This window comes from Ostrea edulis, chromosome 8 (assembly GCF_947568905.1).
Source record: "Ostrea edulis chromosome 8, xbOstEdul1.1, whole genome shotgun sequence".
NCBI classification, from domain to species: Eukaryota; Metazoa; Mollusca; class Bivalvia; order Ostreida; family Ostreidae; genus Ostrea; species Ostrea edulis.
This window is the reverse complement of record NC_079171.1, coordinates 24,162,320-24,184,383: the sequence shown is the minus strand read 5'-3', so window position 1 is coordinate 24,184,383 and position 22,064 is coordinate 24,162,320. Positions and strand designations below refer to the sequence as shown.

Genomic DNA, 22,064 nt, shown 5'->3' with positions numbered 1-22,064 from the left:
CCACACAACACAAATATAGTAGCAGGTACAAAACAATCCGTAAAAACTGATAAACAGTAAGATGAAATAGCACACATTACATTTGAATTAAGGTGGCAAGATTGGGGTGGTGGAGGGAAACTTTTTCTCTATAATCACATAACAATTAATGCTTCCTTTCACTTGGACAGCTACAAAGACATGATCACGTAACACTTAATCATTATTTCCTTGGTCGCTGCTGCTGCTGATGAAGGTGTATAATAACATATCTCTGAATCAGCTAAAATGATTGGTTGTGATTACTGATGACATAACGTGTAAAATAGATACATGTCCTTCACTTGTGATCAAGAAACTAAACCAGATGATTACACAACACAGACTGCATAACATGATACATGTATGCAAACCATGTAGTCACGAGTGTTAATAATGATCACATAAAACATATTATTTGAAAAATAACATTTCAATCAGATTTCATGTTCCCTATGCAGCCTGTATTTTACTTTCGTGTTCTAACAATGGCTTCTATACAATGGACGTACATCCTACTTCTAACTGGACTGAGACACTGCTATATTATGTATTCTATTAGCTACACTTACTTTATGTCTTTAACGTTATCTTTGTCATATAACAAAAGGGAAAAAAAAAACCTCTTTATCAATTTTATGTCATATATCCAGGGTATGTGAAAGATGACGTATTCATTTTAATTCGCCAACGATTTCAATCTGCATGATTGTATTCGGATGTTCATGTACAAGTATACTGCTGATTCGCAACCCAGAAAACAACCGAAAAGGTTATGAAATTACAACGTACACTGTAAACGTATATATATCTTTATTTGATGATATTGATGCTGGTTAAATACAATCATGCTACTGTGGGTTTTCCTGATTTCTGTTGTAGGAGATTTCGAGTCTTAAATCCGACTTCAGTACAGATCGTATTTACATGTACATGTATACGGTTTTGGGAATTTTTTTAAAAAGCAAAGTTCTAGTTCATTCAAAGAACACAATGTGCTGGTGCACACTGCTTCCTGGAAATCATCAAACTTCATGAAGAAATTACAGGGGCAGATTATATAAGTCTTCTGGTCATATCTATTACATATTGTTTTCGAAATAAGAAACCGATAACGCCTGGTATATTACTATTTTCTTAAAATATCATTGTATATGTACTTTTATAAAAAATAACATGCTGCTTTGTAAATGACATGCCTTTTTTTGGAACTTTGTAAGGCAGACTCCGTGATACATTTTATTATTTTCTTAGGAGTACTTGAAATAATTATATGGTGTTTGCTTGTATACGAACAGGGAAATAAGTTTAGGTTTGGTATTTTGTTTTACGATAGAAAAAATATTATACGCACAACGGAGGATAAAATATTAAACTGAAATGAGATTTTAAAATTAGAACAGTATATACATTTGCTGCGTGTTATTTTTATTTTACTTGGTCAATCATGCAGAACATCTAGACTACAACTAACAAAAACAATGAGATAGGTTGTCAATCTGCAGTTATGATCAGTATGTTGAAAATAGTTTAATCAAAAACAGCGAAATAAGTTATGATCGGGGCGAGGATCCCGAAAAATTACGAAGGGTGGGGTACGGTGCATTCGACCCCATGAAATATGTGTTGCCCAAACATGGTTAACGTGTAACAAAAAAAAAAAACTCCACAAAAGTATCCTATCTCTTACAAGTTTTATACATCAAATCCGTAGACTCCATTTTTTTTTTCAATCTGCTGCTATCGGTAGATACTTAAATCCACAAATTTTGAAATAGTAGCTATAAAGTGTCAAACCAATTTTCCAACTCATGCTCCCAATTCGAGAAAAATGTCAATTCACAGATTTGTAAAATCAAGGTAAATGCTAATTTCGATTGTCTTCCCTGATTGTAAGTGTATGATATTCTATGTAACGGGAACTTTTATTGTGCAATGCATGCAGAAGAATATTTAAGGGTGGGGGGGGGGGGTATATGAGGGTCAATATTGCTACGAATTATGGAGAGTTATACGGCTAAATATATAAAGATATACTTAGACAAATTATGTCTACGGACGGACCGGACAAAAAGATTTCAAAATACCCACGAAATTCCGTTTACATGGGTGGGTTAGAAGTAGTGAATTTAAAACTGTGTGAAAACAAACAGTAGCTCATTACACTAAAATTTTATTTAACTCGTTTAAACACCTCTTATGAAGCTCGGTTTCACCATCGAAAGAGTGATACATTAAATAAAATTTTACCGTAATGGGCTACTTTAACATACTGAAATTAAATAGACGTGAATTTAAGTTATACACGGTAAATTTATTTAATGATAGCTACATAAAATGAAATTTGAACCCGTTGTATATGGTTTACATATTTCAATGGTACGCAATCACAAACATTTCATCCATATCTTACGTTGATACTTGTAATTGCACTTACATCATAAACACTGTGATGTTCGTTTACTAAATACGAACATTGCCTACTAATCGAATCAATCCAACATCTCATTTCAGTAAACCTGAGCAGAGAACGAAGTACAAACGTTTCTCAAAGTTCTACATACGACAACACATTACAGGCGGGTTATGCAAAAGACGGGAACAGAACCCAAACAGATTACAGAATCTGCTCACATACAGCTCTGGGACACACCATAGCTTGGTTTCAAGTGGACCTTGGAGACGAATATAGTTTGAAATCTGTGAAAATATACTACAGAAATGAGAGTAAGATAATTTATAACTGGACGACTGTGATATATCATATTTTCCTACGCTCTACAGTGTTCCTGTTTCACTGATGTGTCACGTTATTACGCTTTATTTGTTGTTATACCGCGTGTACTATTCGAAAATGAAGTGGCATCACAAGACCTCATAACTACGAAAGCCCATTAGCATCATGTAAAACAACATTAAATTCATATTCCGTTATCTTGTAATTACGAGAAAAGATCTCGTAATTACGATATAATTATCTTGAAATTACGAGAATATATCTCGTAATTACAAAACAATTGTCTCCAAATTATGAGAACATATCTCATAATTACGAGATTTTTTTGGGGTAAACGGGAAAATGTGCGATGTGAATATATATAATTCTATTGAAATATGATCTTACCATTTTGGAATAATATTTTAATGCTCAATTGTTGGAAATAAAAAAAAAAAAAAACAAGCTACTATTTCCCTTTATGTTGCTTGGTCAGAAAATCAAAATGATCTGATTGAAAGTGTGTGTGACGGTACATATTGTCGTTCGGTGTCGCATAATTTACTTACAGATAGATTGAAGTTCCAACAGGAACGCTAAATACACTGTACCTGTATTTTTTGTTCAGGGTTATAATCTACTTTTCGACCCGCGTAAGTTTAGTTCCGGTCATAAGTTTTAAAATATGAAATGCATGTTTACGCACATTTTTGTAAGTGTTGTTTCGTTCATCGGGTTATAGAACAAGATGTACTGTGAGCAATGCTCACTAAGAATAAGCTTACCCCAATCTCCCATAGGGTGTTGTTAATAGGTATAAATTACCTCTTTCCTGAGTGTAAAAATATGGTATGCCTTTGTAGAAGAAAATGTAATATATAGTTCGAACACAAATCCATGGCATAAACCTATAATTTTGACCTTGAGATCAAAGGTCAAGGTCATAAAGAGGTCATGAATGTACATGACACATAATATCATGGTGATACACCCATCTCTTATGGTATAACTATGTCAAAACCCTATAATCAATTTTGATCTTGAGGTCAAAGTTCAAGGTCATATAGAGGTCATGAAGGTACTGACACATCGTCGCATGGTGATACACTCATGTGTCAAATATGATATGCCTATGTCAAAGAACAAAGAAGCCATGCCCCCGACACGAATCCATTGTAAAAACCTTTAATTTTGACATTGAGGTCAAGGTCATGTGGAAGTCATGAAGGCACATGACACATTGTCTCATGGTGATACACTCGTGTGTCAAATATGGTATGCCTATGTCAAAGAACAGAGAAGTTATGGCCCAGACACGAATCTATTGTAAAAAGACCCTTCAATTTTGACCTTGAGGTCAAGGGTCAAGATCATATAGAGGTCATGAAGGTACTCGACACATTGTCTCATGGTGATCCACCTGTGTGCCGAATATGGTATGCCTAAGTCAAAGAACAAAGAATTTATGGCCCGGACACGAATCTGCACAGACAGACAGACATACAGTGATTGCTATATACCCCCCAGAACTTCGTTTGGGGGGTATAATAATGAAAGACTAATATCATTAGAGCCATGTTATTTATAAGTTTATTTTTGTATTTTCAAAAACCAAAAAATGTCAGATCAACAGGTACTTTTTCATATTCTTGTTTTATTACCGAGGCTTCATCTCCAATTCAAAGGATTGTAAAATGGAGGTGTGAAACCTGTATAAATAGAGCTGTTATATGACTCCTTTTACAACATGTACCGACACAAACCCTCACCATTATCAAATGTACATGTAGCATTAGGTACTGATCCACATATCTCGAGTAAGAATGAGACTCATCAATATAAAATTAAATTTTGATTTCATTTTTTACAAATCTTGACTATATTCAAGAAATAATATATCATTTTTTGATGTTATTGGGATATGACAAGGATTTGGTCACGTGACCATATCCTATAACGCCCGAAGGTAGTAGATTTGATCACGTATCAACTTCATGTCATATCCCAATAATACTCTAAAATTATATTTTATTTCTTATATTTATATTTTCTATTTTGATTTGTGTTCCTACCGAGCTTCCATGATCATGTAGCAGATGACCGAAATAACGATCGTAGAACACAAAATATAGTTCGTTAGAGTTTTGTCGAATAAAAAATTAGGAAAAATATGTAAGAGAATATAAGATATAGATATTTCATTGAAAAGATTAAAAAAAAAAAAAAGAAGACGAAGCAAGTGTAAAATAAAGGTAATTTAGAGCGTAAAGTTAACTGAAATGAAGACAAGAAGAGCGGAGTAAACTACATCCGTGATGTGACTTGGTTGCGATCAGCGATTGAGAAACTGTCGTTGGTCTAGCCTACTAAGTTGAAAATGCAATTGTTGAACACATATTTCGACAGAAATTAAAAGATCTGAGATAATTGATGGAAGATATGATGGGTCAAGCTAACGTTAAGCTCTTAGTCAGGTTTTGGGAAAGAAACAACGGCATGTTCATCGTTAGGACTCGCGGTTGTAGCCATGCAGGAGACGATTCGAGACAGTAGGACAGATTTAGACAAAGTGCAGGTAGGTAACGTTTTTTTTAAAATTTACCTTCAGCATATGTAAGTGAAAATAAAAACGAACTGGCGGAGTTTTTGTTCACTTGAGAGATTTCTGTTGTAGAATTTTGATGCAGACTCGCACCGGTACCCTGACATGAACATATATAATTTTTTCGAGCCTCGAAACCAGTTTCGCTTATGATCACGTCGAGTCATAGCCGTGATGGCAGTTCCCAGGAAACAACAGGTTAACTTATCATCATAAAGTAAATAGGCTTATAACTCTGCCTACATTTGTTCGCTTCCAATATCACAAAACTTTATTTTATAAATTCGCAATGCAGAAGTTACCGACGGTATTTAAAACTGTATAAAATGAAACAACGGAACGGTATGTTTAATTCTAGTTTGTTTACAAAATAAACTCTGTATAGATATCCTGCTGTGTTTGTTTCTGTTATGATATCAGTGCAGTGGCGGATCCAGGGTTTACGAAAGGATGTGTGTGAAAGTCAAGTATTAGCCACAATACTCAGCCATTTTGGGTGCCAATCTGAAATTTTACGTACACTATGTCTATTATTTAAATTTGTGGGAGGGGGGTGTACATCCTCCACTGCATTGCATAAGCAAGAAGCCAGGTGATCACGTGACCAAATTCATATTGCACGAAATCGAACATCGATTTCATTAGTATTGTCAAATAAGGAAGTGCATTTGCAAATGTAAATATACACAAATGTTTGCATTTTCCCCCATTCATTAATGTCATCATACATATGTATACATGTATATCTAATGGTCAAATCACTTCGCACTGGTTACTTAAGATATTGAGTGCGCGTTCGCGTGTGCGTGTGGTGTGTACTAATCCTATACATGCATGGTACTAAGAAGGTAAACACAAAAGATGCATACGCTTAAAGCGCTATATAGTGGTTTGTTAAAACAATGATATTTTCATATTAAACATATTTTGAATTAAAATGTATCAATATAAAATGAGACAATCATTTAATGAGATTAACAAACAAGAGGCCTAAGGGCCACATCGCTCACCCGAGTCACCTTGGATCATATTTAAAGATTTCCCCTATATATTTGTATGTAAAACTTTGATCCCCCTTGTGACCCCATCCTACCCCTGGGGGCCATGATTTTAACAAACTGAACTCTGAAATATGTCATAAAGCTTTCATGTAAATATAAGCTTTTCTGGCTCAGTGGTTCTTGAGGAGAAGATTTTTAAAGATTTTCCTTATATATTTGTATGTAAAACTTTGATCCCCTATTGTGGCCCCATCCAACCCCGGGGCCCATGATTTGAACAAACTTGAAATTGCATTATGTCATGAAGCTTTCATGTAAATCTCAGCTTTTCTGGTTCAGTGGTTCTTGAGAAGAAAATTTAAAAGATTTTTCCCATATATTTGTATGTAAAACTTTGATCCCTTATTGTGACCCTATCATACCCCATGGTTTGAACAAACTTGAATCTGTATTATGTCAGGAAGCTTTCATGTAAATCTCAGCTTTTCTGGCTCAGTGGTTCTTGAGAAGAAGATTGTTAACGATTTATCCTATATTAGTATGTAAACATTTGATCCTCTATTGTGGCCCCATCCCACCCCAAGAGGCCATGATTAGAACAAACTTGAATCTGCACTATGTCAGGAAGCTTTCATGTAAATTTCGGTTTTTCTGACCCAGTGGTTCTTGAGAAGAATATCTTTAAATGACCCCACCCTATTTTTGCATTTTTGTGATTATCTCCCCTTGTAAAAAGACATGGCCCTTCATTTGAACAAACCTGAAAGCCCCTTACCCAAGGATGCTTTGTGGCAAGTTTGGTTGAAATTGGTCCAGCGGTTCTTGAGAAGAAGTCGAAAATGTGAAAAGTTTACGACGACACCGACGACGACAGACAACGGGCAAATGATCAGAAAAGCTCACTCGAGCCTTTGGCTCAGGTGAGCTAAAAGCACTCACGGTCCCCATTGAAAATGGTAATGGAATCGCACAGGAACACCAAATATCTATTCGCATTAAATAAATCAGCATCTATCCACAGCTACATGTAAATATTCACTACAGAGATACCTATATATGTAGTTATCTTACTGCCACCCTTCCTTTTTATCACGGCCGGTGTAGAGACAAATTTTGACTCCCATAGAATAATGACCGACCCCGGTCATTATTCTATGGGAGTCAAAAATTTCTCTACACCGGCGACAATATATTTCAATGCACTATTAACTCCGACGACAGTATGTACAGTGATGCAAAAAATATGTCTTGTTTCTGCGCTAATTATCGTCGGCAACAATATGTAGTATATGTGTACCAACGGACATTATGTACCGAGAGGGTACGTGCATATCGTCACTGAGGACGATATGTGCCAAACGACAATATGTACCATCACCGTGTGCACTCAACGGCGGAATTACAAGGGTCCTGATTTTTCTTACACAGCTACACTAAACATTATGATAGTGTAACTGTATTATTTGCTTATATTATCGTGAAATTTAATTAATTCAATTAATTTAAAGTGCAGAGACTTACAATAATAAATCGTTGTTTTTTTTTGTATTTTGAATGCATGAATAAACTTTCATTCAGTAAGTTAACTTTCTAAAAATTATCATGGTCTACTTGATATGCTTTGAATGGAAAATGATTTCTTATATTTAAAACAGCGCTAGCATCCAAAACTCACTGACGGAATAAGGAGATATATAAAGAAAAATTAATATTAATATATCATGTGACTAATATCTATATATTTTTTCGTAAATTTGAGATAATGATCTCGTGATTACGAGATTTTTTTCTCTCGTAATAACGAGTTTTTTTCTCGTATTTACGATTGATTGATTTTTGGTTTCCGCCACACTCAACAATTTTTCAGTTATCTGGTGGCGCCCAGTTTTTATTGGTGGAAGAGAGAACCTAGATACAATGATTATCTCGTAATTACTAGATAGTGGGAGGTAAATTTATCTTTTCATATGATACTAATCGTACATAAATATAACACTAACTAAAGACTGGCTGAGAACGCTGGCAAGCGCATTGTGAATAAAATATTTGCAGACCAGCTGCCGTTATTTACACAATAGCTGTTAAAAGCAGTTTGGTCTTATTTTGGTATTATCATAAATGTTATTCTCAACTACATGCATTGTTACAAGGCACTTTGAAGAATTACGCACTTTGAAATAAAAAAATTCAAAGTGCGTTAAATTTGGGACCATGTCAACGCACTTTAAAAAAAAAAAATTCGAAAGGGCGTTAGTATCGACCATATTAACGCACTTTGCAAAAAAAATAAATAAATAAAAAAAAAAACCCCAAAAAACAACCCTGTTTTGCAAGGCTCGGTCGATTTTCTAGAAGGTTTAAAAAACGATAGTTAATTATATGACCCTTTATATTTGATAATGATGACACTTCCGGATCTGAGATTTAGACGTTAAATGTGGATTAGGGTAATTATAAGGACCTGACTACAATGATTAGACTGTCCAACCATCCGTCCGATTTCATTTGTCCTGAACAATATTCCTTTGCCAAAGCTTTACTCATGGGTAGAGGGTGTGCAGTAACCTTGGTGCAATTTCCTAGATCAAAAGTCACTATTACAGTAGAAAAACCTCTCTGTCTTTGTCTAGAGCATATTTCTCTACCTTTTGCCCAGTCGGGCTCAAACTTCACTCATTGAGCGTCCATGGGTGGAGGATGTACAGTTACCATGAACCAATTTTCTAGATCAAGGGTCAAAGGCGAACCAATTTCTTTGTGTAAAATCCTTGTTTGGAGTATATTTCTCTCGCTTTGGCTTCACCAGGCTCAAACGTCACCATAAACCTTTGCTGAATACATCGCATATATTTTGCTAAAGGTGGGATTCTTTGAGGTGGTCACCATTTCAACGACATCCAATCTTATGAGGTTACACGAGTCACTCTTTAAGTCCTATTGCTATTGCTCCCCATCCGGCGTCCGGCGTTCGCCGTGCATTACCAATATTCAACTTCCTCTGAAGTACTACTGAACAAATATTGACCACATTTTGCATGTAGCATCTGTAGGAGAAGGGGAAAATAGATTATAATAAAAGAAAGCATTACCTACAGGGGCTTTGAATTTTGAATAAAAGCTGTGAAAATTAGTCCAATCTTTTAAAATCGTGTTCTCTACTCCTGGGCATGGAGCAGACAAACTGAGTATATGGTAATAATGAGCAAGGAAGCTTCTAACAAAATTACAAATTTCATGACTTCCAGGGAAGGGGTTCTTGCGGTAGGGCGTGGCGATATTGGTCATATATTGAAAATGCAAAACTCCTTTAAAGATCTTTTCTACTCTCGAATATTGAGCCGACAAACTGAATATATAATTATAATGAGCAAGGATGGCTCTAGCAAAATTGTAATTTCACGACACCGGGGGATGGGGGTGGGGTGTTCTGGTGCTAGGGCGTGGCTATATTGGTCATAAAGTGACAATCTAGTATTTCTTTTAAAATCTTAACTACGCCTGGGCCACTAGTAGATAAACTGGGTATATAGAAGTGTGAAATAACCGTGCGCCCGACCACCTGAATTTCCTGGTATAGACGCCCGACCGGACGTGTTAAAATTTCCGCAAAATGAATTTATATGAATAAATCTATTTTTGTATTGGTAACAAAGTTGTAACAAGCCAAGGAGCAGACCTAGTATATTTTATTATTGGGATCGAAGTTACTAGGGTCTATTTGTTACCCCATCTCCACAACTAGCAACTGCTCCGGGATATAGCCAGTATATCTCTAGCCTCTACTTGCTCTTTGAGAAGTAGATGATATATAGATCTACTGGAGATATTTAAAATGCAAACGTCAGTTAATTGAAGCAACTACGCAGAAAATCAAAGTTGACGACCGTATGTTTTTTCCATTGATTTTGATTCATTAATACATATACTTTTTTTTTTTACCGTTTATCAAACTTTCAATAAAATCTACATGGTAGAAACAAAATACACTAGTAGAACTAGTAGATAACAATAAAGGTAAAAATCGCAATAATTTTCTCAAGGCTAGCAGGTCTTTGGCAGGGCTGGTAATTTTAACAAGCAGTCAGCCCTGCATGTCTAGCTAATTTTACAGCGAGTTTCATATATATGTACTAATATTAGTAATGGTAATCAAGAATGCCTTCACCAAAAGTAGAAAGTCCATGACCCCCAGGGCAGGGTTCTGGTGCTTTGGCATGACCATATAGACAAAATGCTTTTTTTTTTTTTTTAAATATTCTTCTCTACTCCTGGGTATCTAGTAGACAAACTGAGTATATGATAATGAAGAGTAAAGAAGCATTTACCCAAATTTTAAACTTCATGACACCCGGGACAGGGGCTTTGACACAGGGGACAAGAGATGTGACACCGGGGGCGGTGACTTAAATGCTTACATAGAGAAAATATCTATAACGTTAAGATATTCTAGACTTTTCTTTATACTAAATGAAGAGTAAGCGCATATTAAGAAAGACCCACAATTACAAATAATTTTATTTTAAACCAGGTTGCAGTGGTTCATTGGGGAGGAATAGGAGGGGCTCAATTATCAAAGAGAGTTAATATATATAGTGAGTGTATATGATGTCAAATCCTCTTCTATGTATCATTTGATGCTAAATGAAACTGAATAAAGAGCTAGAGCTACGAAAGGTCAAAATCGGCCCATTCTTTGAATTTAATGAAATTGTCCAAATAGAATCTTATGACAATGTACTTCATGAAAAAATAAAATATAGCATGATATTGCTTACTTTGATGGAAAGGGTTACTTGGAAAGTTGTCTTTGTATAACGTTGTGTCGGCAGACGTTAACGTCATTAAAACATGTACGAGGGTTGTCTCAAAATTCCGTGGACAAGCGGCGTTTTTCAATAATCTAACGTCACTGAGAAATTAAACTTTTACAACATGAAGAGCAAACAGTTTTAAATAAAAAATATGTAAAAACAAAATTAATATTACATTTATAATTGACATTGAATAGGAAAAATTCAGGTTTTTCATTATAGGGAACCATAAAGCGGCGCAGGGTAAAAAAAAGAGGGGGGTTAATATAATCGAAAAGAAATTACAATCGCTGGAGAAAAAAAACCCATACTTTGTTCATTTTATTTCTGACAGTATATTTTTATAGAGGAATTTTGTTTAGATATTCATTTATATACCTGGGAAATGTTTATCAGTATGACGGAATATTTAAATGAATTATGATATATCGTGCGACAGTTAGATGCAAATATCCAGCGAAATGATGACGCTATTCGGGGAAAAAAGACGTCGGACCGCACGAGAGATCGAAGAAATTTTGGGAATCAGCAAATCGTCTGTTCACTGCAGTCTATCGGATAATTCATGAATGCATATAGTATGTGCACGTTCGGTACTTCGGGTTTTAAAAATGAAGAAAATCAAAGAAGGATTTTATGTTCGAAGGATTTCCTCGATCAGACGCGCGAACACCGCGAGAAAATGTTGACGTCGCAGGTTGCGTCGCCGAGTACAACTTTATCGTAAATAGTTAATTTTCTCAAAAAGGTAAATAAAAGTGCAAATTTTCGGTATAGGCCTTTCCGAAAACGTGAGTTATCTCTCTTTGTATTCTTACATTTAGTGTGAATATGACAACTTCCGGGTAGTAACACAGTCAGACTGCGCATATATTATATATATAGTTATATTAGTATGGGCGCTGTTCAAAATCGAGAACAGTTGAAATCATTTGTACGAGTGAGTTAGAAAATGTTAATGGAAAAAAAGAAGAAGAATTTCTTGATCGAGTCGGGAGTGATTTTCGGGGGGAGGGGGGATTTTAAAAATTAAATTGGAAATCACCCAGACATTCATTTGTTTACATATGTATCCAATAACGACTGACATAATTATTTTGTAGGCAATTTTTTTTATTATAGATATTTAAAACGTCGAGTGCCTGTGGTGAGAAGATCTTGCATACATGTAAAATGCCCCCCCCCCCTCTTTTCAAAATAAAAGAAATCAATTAAAATAGGAAATCAACGCTTTCATTGTTTTATCAGGGCTAAATTTATTCCACCACCACCAATCGACTCTTTCAAAAATAAACCAGATTGCAATCATTGGGTAACTTTCTTCAAAGTACCTGGACGTGGACGTGCAAATCATTTTGTACACTGCAGCATGAAGCTAGGATTTTTAATATCAACTGATATGTTTAAAATGCAGTAAAATAGGTAACTAAATAATATTTTTTATTAATTTTGTTGAATATTGCTAGACTGATATAAATTATTTTTCATAGACCTGTGTGATCCCGGAAAGGGGGGGGGGGCATATTCTCAAATGTACTCTCTGGGGGATAGGTAAGTTTACCCCCCCCCCCCCCCCCCTAATACAATGCTTTTGACGTCTCTGTATCTTCCCTCTTTTATTCGTTTTAGCCCCCTTGAAATCTATTTGATTATGTATAGGCACGTATCTTGTCATAAAAGAAATTGCAATGACAGATTTAGACACCCCCTTTCGCCACAAATTTACAAAATAATTTGAGTAAAACTCCGAATATTTTACTCAAAATGGCTGTATTTACAGGTACATACTCTTGCCGACTATAAATTCAGGATGTTCAATTATACGTTATTTTATTTTCAAAGCATTGCATGTCAGTTTAAAGATGGTTTGTGACGACGAAATTCTTTATGGTTATACTTGTATTTGAAACTGTATAAAATTTGTGGGCAGACAGCTGGAAATCTGTCAGTGGCCTCTGCTTCATTTACAAATTTTACTCACCAATCGAAGGAGATGAACATTTTCAGAATCCAGATGTGTCAGTCCGACATACCTAGACGTACATCGTGGCAGAACTTTCATCACTGAATGTACTACATTGATATTGAACAAGTAACTTCTGATATTTTATTATAAATCTGACTGTATTAAAACACGGGCTATAGATCCTGAGGAAATGTATGCAATATATGATATATACTAATTTCAGTTATAAAACACGTGAAATCCTGGAAAATGGGGGGGGGGGGGGGGGGTTAGTTAGAATAATCTTACTACGTCTCGGGACAGGCCCGTCGTAGGAAATTACATCAGTTTAACGATAGAACATCCTATCGGAGAGGGGGGGGGGGTGTCCTCCTCTACTTACAACATTAATTTTCTATTATTTTTACAGGCAAAGTTGGTTATTTGCACGTGTATGAAGTAAACCTATGCATTGAGATCTTTTATTAACGTTAACATATTTGTTGGCGTGATTACTGTAAAATTATACAGCATTATCTTTGCGGCCTTCTGCACTGTTGATAATGACGCTTCTCGAATATACTACCCGGAAGTCTTAACCTACTGTTACGCAAGCGTACTACGTTCCGGATCAAGGAAAGATAACTCATGTTTTCGGATTGGCCTATTGGTCAACAATGGTATAATTGATAATATATAACAGGTTTTATGAAATTAAATCAATACCTTAAAAGTTAAAAGTCCAGTCCACGGAATTTTGGGACAACCCTCGTATTTCTAATATATGTTCAACTAAAATGCTTTTAAAATACTTCTATATTGTACAGTAGGTAGGAACAAATTCTTTTAAACATGTGTAAAAATAAAATAGCATAATGTGTCCAGTAATTAAATTGTAAGCTATTCCTCGACAATACTCTCGTCGCATATATAATTTCACAGTTCAAAAATACCCGAAATCTTGCATTTGGTGGGACCACGACCATTTTTGGTCCCGGGCGCTTACACAAAAAGCAATGCGAGTGGCTCTTTGATGTAGATGGTATACACAACGAGACAGATGGGGGACTTGTGAGTACACTACTAGATCTAGGACGTTTCGGTGTTGGGCAGTAGTTGTCGTCAGCTCCTTCTTCCGATTTAGAATTTGTAGATTTTCTGTCCGAAGCGTAGTATTTGTGTCTACATGCATTGCACAATGTGTCATGTTCATGTTTGACAGAGACAAAAAAGTGTTTTTGTAGAAAGCGAATTTCAGGTTTAGTTATTTTCCTTCTTTCTCGTGGCTTTGTTCTTTTGTTGCATAAAACACATGGAAAATACTTAGGTCCTGTTCCAGGCATTCTAAAATAAACGAATATTCAACTTTATCTATATTTTATGGTTTACGCGGTTTATAATATCGTTCAGCAGCTGTCTTTACATTACACGCATTTCTACACATCTTCGTAATAAAATGTTATAATGATTACTTATAATTAAGCTCAGCGTTTAACATTATATCGGATATACATACTGAAATGTACAGCTTAATTTACTGTACTGTGTACTAATCAGGGAAAGGAGTTGTCACGCGTAAAAAGGGGGGGGGGGTGAAGAATTTTTACCGGTGGGGTGGGGATTGCAATCCCCAAACAAATCTACCACTGCTTTTGAATTCATTAATCAAAACTAATTAACCAATTTCATACACAGAAAACAATATCATATTTTTCGTAATATACAGATTATTTTGCGTGGTAATCAAAACTGATTTCTTGCTTCTTAAATAACTTTATACATTTCTGGTTACTCGTATATATTGGGGAAAAAAATACAGTTGTCAGTGGATTCGAACTACGGACCCTTCGCTTGTAGATCTAGTGCGTTAACCACTGCGCCACTGTGACTTAGTTGTTTGCACGTATAGGTTATATATAAGTCTTTATTAAGCTACAATTTATATATAATATGTCTGTAATATTCAACAAGATTTTTTTGTATCATAAACATTACGGTGTAGGTAAGTATTTTGATATTATCTACGAACATACAACATTAATTTCATATTTATAGTTATAGATCTAAATAGGCTCGTCTTGTAACAAGAACTTCAATCGTCTGCGAAATCCTATAGGCCTATCTTTAGGTTCACTAACTCGTTTTAAATGTTATATTTGGGGGATGGTTATTAAACATGGGAAAAATACGATACTGTACTTTACTCAAGATATCAAAGTATAATTCGATGATCATAAAACTAGCCCATGTACTGAGCACGGCATGTTGACGCCCAGTCCCAGCCATTTGTTTACATGTCAGATGTATACATCGGCGATCTGTCAAAACAGTGGCGGATCTGGTATTTTTTTTTTTAAAGAGAGTGAGTGTTTAAAGGCTTTAGAATTTTATTTCACACCCTTTCCGCAGCATTTCTTCTAAAGGTTGGTAAAAAAAAAAGTTAAAATGGGGGCTAGTGATTCTTGACCAACACTCCAAATTGCTATTCCTAAAACCTAAGACGAAATCTAGGTACCGTAGTATACCGTATAGGCCTATCTAGAGCAAAAAGGGACTGAAATGTTGATAATATGTTTCTATATATAAAGCCAAGTCGTTAAATAATAAATTTAGGTAACAAACTGTAATCACTTACCTATTAACTCTGGAATTCTGGAGGAATTGTTGTTTTAAAAATTCGTGCCGCTGAATCCGGTCCGTTTACGGTTTTGATTTTATAAATTATAACAACAACTATTTAATTAATTTCGATATGAGCAAGATTACAACCACGAAAAGTTTTATACAGAAAAATATTGTGTATTCAAACAACTCATTGTCCAAATATCGTCATGGTTTACGTTATTGCTCGTAGTAAAATAAGCTCAATACAAATGCTATGTTGATCGAATTATCTCCCTATGATTGTAGAGCGCTTTCATGTTTACATTTATGTGACAGTTAAACATCAATGTATCGGCGAAATAAAAAGAACACAAGAAGATAATTGGTCTTTTAATTATTTTATTAGCATATTCAACATTTGAGATAAATTGGACCTAAAAGCAAAGACATACACTGTCCAAATATCAATGTTGAACTGATTATTGTCATCACATAATTCGACGATGATCATCCGAAATCTATATTTCATTCCTCGATCATAGATGTACATAAAACTTTTCAAAATATTTGGGATATAATTATGCTTTGAGATCCTATGTGAAAATCTATCATTTTATAATGTTTTATAAGGACACGTCTATTTTTTAAATGAGAAACTATCATCATTCGATAAATTATGTTTGTGAAAGACCTAAAACAAGAAATTTACGTATGGCCACTGTCATCGAACAAATTGAATCCAACATTCATTTGTGCAGTTTTCATTTCTTTACCCATGTCAGAATTTTTAATTTGTTCGTTGAATGTGGCCAAACTGAAATTTTGAATCAAAGTTCCAAAATTTGTCATTTTTAGAGAAAAATGTGCAAACGTCACGTGTTATGACATCTACGGCACAGTTATGACGTCACATAATTAACATTTTGATATGAATATATTTACTACGATGTATATTGACAATATTTAGTGCAATATTTGTTTGTTAAGTTTCAGATAATTTTTCATAAAAATACAGGCCGATTTTGACCTTTCGTGGCTCTAGCTCTTTAAAGATTAGTTGATAAAGATGTTGTCTGCCTGCATAATACTTAAGGGAGGAATTGGTTGGGTGGGGTGACATTTGGTCCATCAATCTGCTATAATGTATTGATTTAATTGATATATGGAACACTGAATGTTGTTATAAAGAGGCTATTAGAGAATTTATCATTGTCCAAAACAAATTTGATTCTAAAGGCTTACGAACTTGACCACTGACGAGACTCTTTAGATGCTAGTTTATCAAGTATACGAGTCAATCTAAATCAAATTTTAATTAAATTGGGGGTCGGGTGTGTCTACATGCAATCCATTTGAATGATTTACCGATAACAAAAATCATAAAGATTGGCACGTATCTTTGTTTTTCTTTTCCCCGTATCAGACAACGGTAGATCAATTCCTCTCATTTTGAGAAAAATTTAACACTCAATTTGTTTCCTCTACTAATTAAAGTCAAAGTTCCAGAGTTTTTGTTTTATGAATATAAATATTTTTTTAAAGTTCGTTAAGAGTTTCCATGAAAAAAAAATGCTTTAAAATGTTTTCAGAAGTGCGTTAATTTGGTCCCAAATTTAAAGCACTTTGACAATTTTTTTTTCAGAGTGTGTCATTGTTTTCATAGTGCGTTGCCACAATGTATGCATTAGGAATGTTTTTTTTTAATAATACTGAATATCATTCATACATTAGATAAACATCAATAAGCAAAAAAAAAAAAAAAAAAAAAAAAATAACTGAATGTCTACAAGAGCGTAAATATGTAGCAAAATTTTCTATAAAGTGGAATTAATTCTGCATTAGCTGAGAGGTACCTGTATGTATCTATATATACCATCTATACTGCCGATCAACATTTGTTACCTACAATCATTCAACATGTCGCTGTAAAGCATTGACAATTTGCGGACGGCTTCTAGATGTATGCCAAACGCTCTATAGATATCGACGTCCTTCAGAAATCTACGGGATTGTCTCACTCTGACACAAAACTTCCGTGGGGTTAATGTCGTTCCAAGTGGTAAGCCCGTTTCCAGAGCCCCCCCCCCCCCCCCCCCCCCCCCCCCATAATTAACTTCGCAGATCAATTTTGTGAAAAATAATCCGACGGATGCTAAACATTACAATTCTTCATCAGACTGATTTTTCTATATCAGATGTTGTTAGCTCTATGTTTTGGTAATTCTTCAAGCAATACTGTAATGATTCCGGATACTTGAGGTACGACCATGCGGAGTTCTCAATTAGTCACTTTACATCACGTGATCTCATTTGTGTATAAATACCGAGACTCCGCAGTCGTCAGTGTCATTCAGATAGAAGACCCAGCCAAGTTGAAAGGACGAGAGTATGGGTACTAATAAAGTATTCATGGTAAATAATTCCTCGCCTGTTCTTACAGTTAGAGAGTGAATTTGGAAGGCCATCAGAAGTCTGGCCTGCCACGAATAGGTTGACCTCCAGCAAGGAGGCTAGCCATAATTCGTTTTTGGTGTCGTCCGCATTGGCTGAACAGACCGTCGTCCAGGCCGTTGTACTCATTGTCCGTCCTGAATAAGGCATCCTACAATGAGTGCAGTGGTTGAAGGGCTACCACATATACTGTCCGTCCTGAATAAGGCGTCCTACAGTATATGGGGTAATCCGAGGGCGACTGGGCTCTAGATCTACATTTTGTCAAGTTAGCACTACCAGTTTATCGTTGCTTGCCTCTGATTGATATAGTGATTCTCTGTTTGATGATAATTAACCTAGATAAGGTTAGGACATATTTGTATATTTTGGCAGTCCACTAAAATCATACCAATTAGTTTAAATTAGTTATTGTTGAATACCCCAAACCCTGGAATTGACCAGGTACGATCCCAGAATTGAATGTGAATACGTTACAGAATTTGGTGGCAGCGTCGGGATTTGGGGTGAAATTCTATCATTGAAGTTTACATTTGTTCTTGGTTTATTTTAGTCGAGTTTGTTTAATTTTCTAAATTACTGATATGTCTGAGAGCGATGTGAATGCTGAGATGACTGCCTTAGAGCAGGAGCTAAGTAGGCTTCAGGCTAGTATAAATAAAAGTCGGACAAGGCCAGCCGCCAGAGATTCGGGATTACCTGAAAGTAGGCGGACTACCATAGATGACCAAGGTTACATACGGGAGGGCGCAAGACCTAAAACTGTTAGGACGACCACCCTACCTAATACATATACTAGGCCTGACAATCTTACGGATTTAAGTAGGGCAGATGATGGCGAGCCAGATAGATTTTCTATTACGAGCACACCATACCATGCGAATACACCCAGGCATGATTTTCCAGTGATGAATGAGACTAACATTACAACTCGCCGGCCTGAGAATACTGCACAGAAGGACAAACCCAAGATCACCATAGTGAAACCAGATAAATTTGACGGAAGTTCGTCATAGGCCGATTTTAAATCTCACTTTGATATATGTGCAGAATTGAATAAATGGACTCTGTCAGAGAAGGGGATGTATTTGGCTGTTGCATTGCGAGGTCAAGCACACAGTGTTCTTGGAAATCTGCCAGCAGTAGACAGATGTAACTACAGAATTCTAAGTAAGGCTCTAGAGGAGAGATTTATATATACATGTAGTTGTTGAAATAAAAAAAAGAGAAAGGAATTCTTTGTAAATAGCTTTGAAATTGATCGTTCTGTCGTTTATTAAACCTTTGTCTAAAATAGAAGAATTGTTTAGTTTCCAAGTTGTACATGCGGGACGCACGTCATCGGAGGCATGGGTAGTGTAATGATTCCGGATACTTGAGGTACGACCATGCGGAGTTCTCAATTAGTCACTTTACATCACGTGATCTCATTTGTGTATAAATACCGAGACTCCGCAGTCGTCAGTGTCATTCAGATAGAAGACCCAGCCAAGTTGAAAGGACGAGAGTATGGGTACTAATAAAGTATTCATGGTAAATAATTCCTCGCCTGTTCTTACAGTTAGAGAGTGAATTTGGAAGGCCATCAGAAGTCTGGCCTGCCACGAATAGGTTGACCTCCAGCAAGGAGGCTAGCCATAATTCGTTTTTGGTGTCGTCCGCATTGGCTGAACAGACCGTCGTCCAGGCCGTTGTACTCATTGTCCGTCCTGAATAAGGCATCCTACAATGAGTGCAGTGGTTGAAGGGCTACCACATATACTGTCCGTCCTGAATAAGGCGTCCTACAGTATATGGGGTAATCCGAGGGCGACTGGGCTCTAGATCTACATTTTGTCAAGTTAGCACTACCAGTTTATCGTTGCTTGCCTCTGATTGATATAGTGATTCTCTGTTTGATGATAATTAACCTAGATAAGGTTAGGACATATTTATATATTTTGGCAGTCCACTAAAATCATACCAATTAGTTTAAATTAGTTATTGTTGAATACCCCAAACCCTGGAATTGACCAGGTACGATCCCAGAATTGAATGTGAATACGTTACAATATTATCCTGTGAATATAGTCAAAACATAAAGGGGAAGACTTTTGATTTACTATATTCACAGATATAGTCATTCTACTACATATATGTACCCTGTACTCCTCCGTCTAATCAAAGTATTATATCTATTTAGAGGTATCGTAGATATGTTTGGCGACCATAAATCAGAAGTGTACAATCTTTTCACGATCGCTATAATTCCTTTCAAGTAAACATAATATGGATCTGAAGACGACTAGAATGTCTATTTTTTTTTTTTTTTTTTTTTTTTTTTTTTTTTTACAAATATCAAAGTCATTGGTTGGGAATCAGAAATTCACTCCAGTCCAACGACTGCTGTAAATGACAACTGATTTTCATTGTCGCTATAGAACAAATTAAATCCTAATCCTGCTACATGTACATATATAATCTATATCAAAAACGTTATATGTTAATTAACCTTTTCATCAGGTTTTCGTTGTGTCACACGGGAGTTTTCCTGATCAGGCTTAATATAAACTACAATTGCAAGTAACGTGTTTCACAAATACATGAGGTTAAGAAATAAAATTTCATTTTTGAAAAAAAAAACCCAACATGAAACATATGGTGGCGTGAAGTGTTGTAGTTCATACCCTCATGTATTTTCAAAAGTGAAGTTTATTTCTTATATGTGCATTCTGTATTCTTTTTCTGTCGGAAGTCCCACCCGTTCAAATAAACGTTTATTTACCAACGTTCATAAGCGCATTGTTCACAGCTACAACGCTTTTGTAAGGAAAAAAAGTATCATTATAGCTTTTAAAGATATCAAAGGCAAACACAATGGAAGTGTAAATATCAAATTATGAATGTGATTTGCTTACTGTCTTGTAATACACAGCTGTATGGCCTCCGTACCGATTTCGCCAGTTCTACTTAGATGTATCAAACGCAACGGCGAACTCTACTACTACTTTAACGTCACAGAGAATACGCTGTTACAAGGACAACACAACCGAAGCGGCCACGCCTCCAGCCGTGATTGACATCCCATGTAAAGAGACGGCGAGATATGTCATCGTGGAGACCAAATATAAAGCCCCCGAAGCTGAAAAACCTAACCAGACAGGACCTGTTCTGGAGATCTGTGAGATAGAAGTTTACGGTAATGTTATGATGGTCAGCCACATTAATATAGTTTTTGATTAATGGCAAACTGACAACTCAACTGTATGACAAACGGGATGATTTCAGCTTCTCCATCGTCAACTTCCCATATTTATGTAGCAAAATTTTATTATCACCTGTATATGGTGTTTATATCTCTCAACGGATTCGATACACAAGAGCATGTTCTGCGTATAGTCAGTTTTTAAATCGAGGCAAGCTACTGACAAACAAGTTTATGGTACAGGGGTTTCAACAGTCTCGATTGAAGTCAGCATTTCGCAAATTCTATGGTCGTTATAACGATCTAGTTCGTCAATACAACCTATCATTGGGTCAAATGCTGTCGGACGTGTTTCATACCGATTGTTATGCCGTTCTTGGCACACTGATTTTGACTACGGATAACTCCGTTCACCTGATCAGGATATAGGGCTCACGGCGGGTGTGACCGGTCGACAGGGGATGCTTACTCCTCCTAGGCACATGATCCCACCTCTGGTGTGTCCAGGGGTCCGTGTTTGCGCAACTATATATTTTGTATTGCTTGTAGGAGTTATGAGATTGATCACTGTTCGTTATCTTCACCTTGCATAGAACGGTAATTTCCACACAGGCATTGTAAACGAAATGTATTTGAGTTGTCAGTTTGCCGTTAATGTCTACTTTCAATAAAATATCTAAGTATGAAGCAGAAATGGACGAATCTGTGATGTCCTTTATTTCAAGCTCACAG

At 35.9% G+C, this 22,064-nt stretch overlaps 1 protein-coding gene across 2 annotated transcripts in view; it reads left to right on the top strand.

The window, feature by feature from the left end:
* Positions 1–22,064, top strand: part of LOC125672787 (receptor-type tyrosine-protein phosphatase epsilon-like) — a 70,062-nt gene that overhangs the window by 28,989 nt on the left and 19,009 nt on the right. For both annotated transcript variants that reach the window (XM_056147221.1, XM_056147220.1), the window contains exons 2-3: positions 2,533–2,745; positions 21,063–21,326. In XM_056147221.1, the coding sequence (XP_056003196.1) occupies positions 2,533–2,745; positions 21,063–21,326 (477 nt within the window). The remainder of the gene's footprint in view (positions 1–2,532; positions 2,746–21,062; positions 21,327–22,064) is intronic.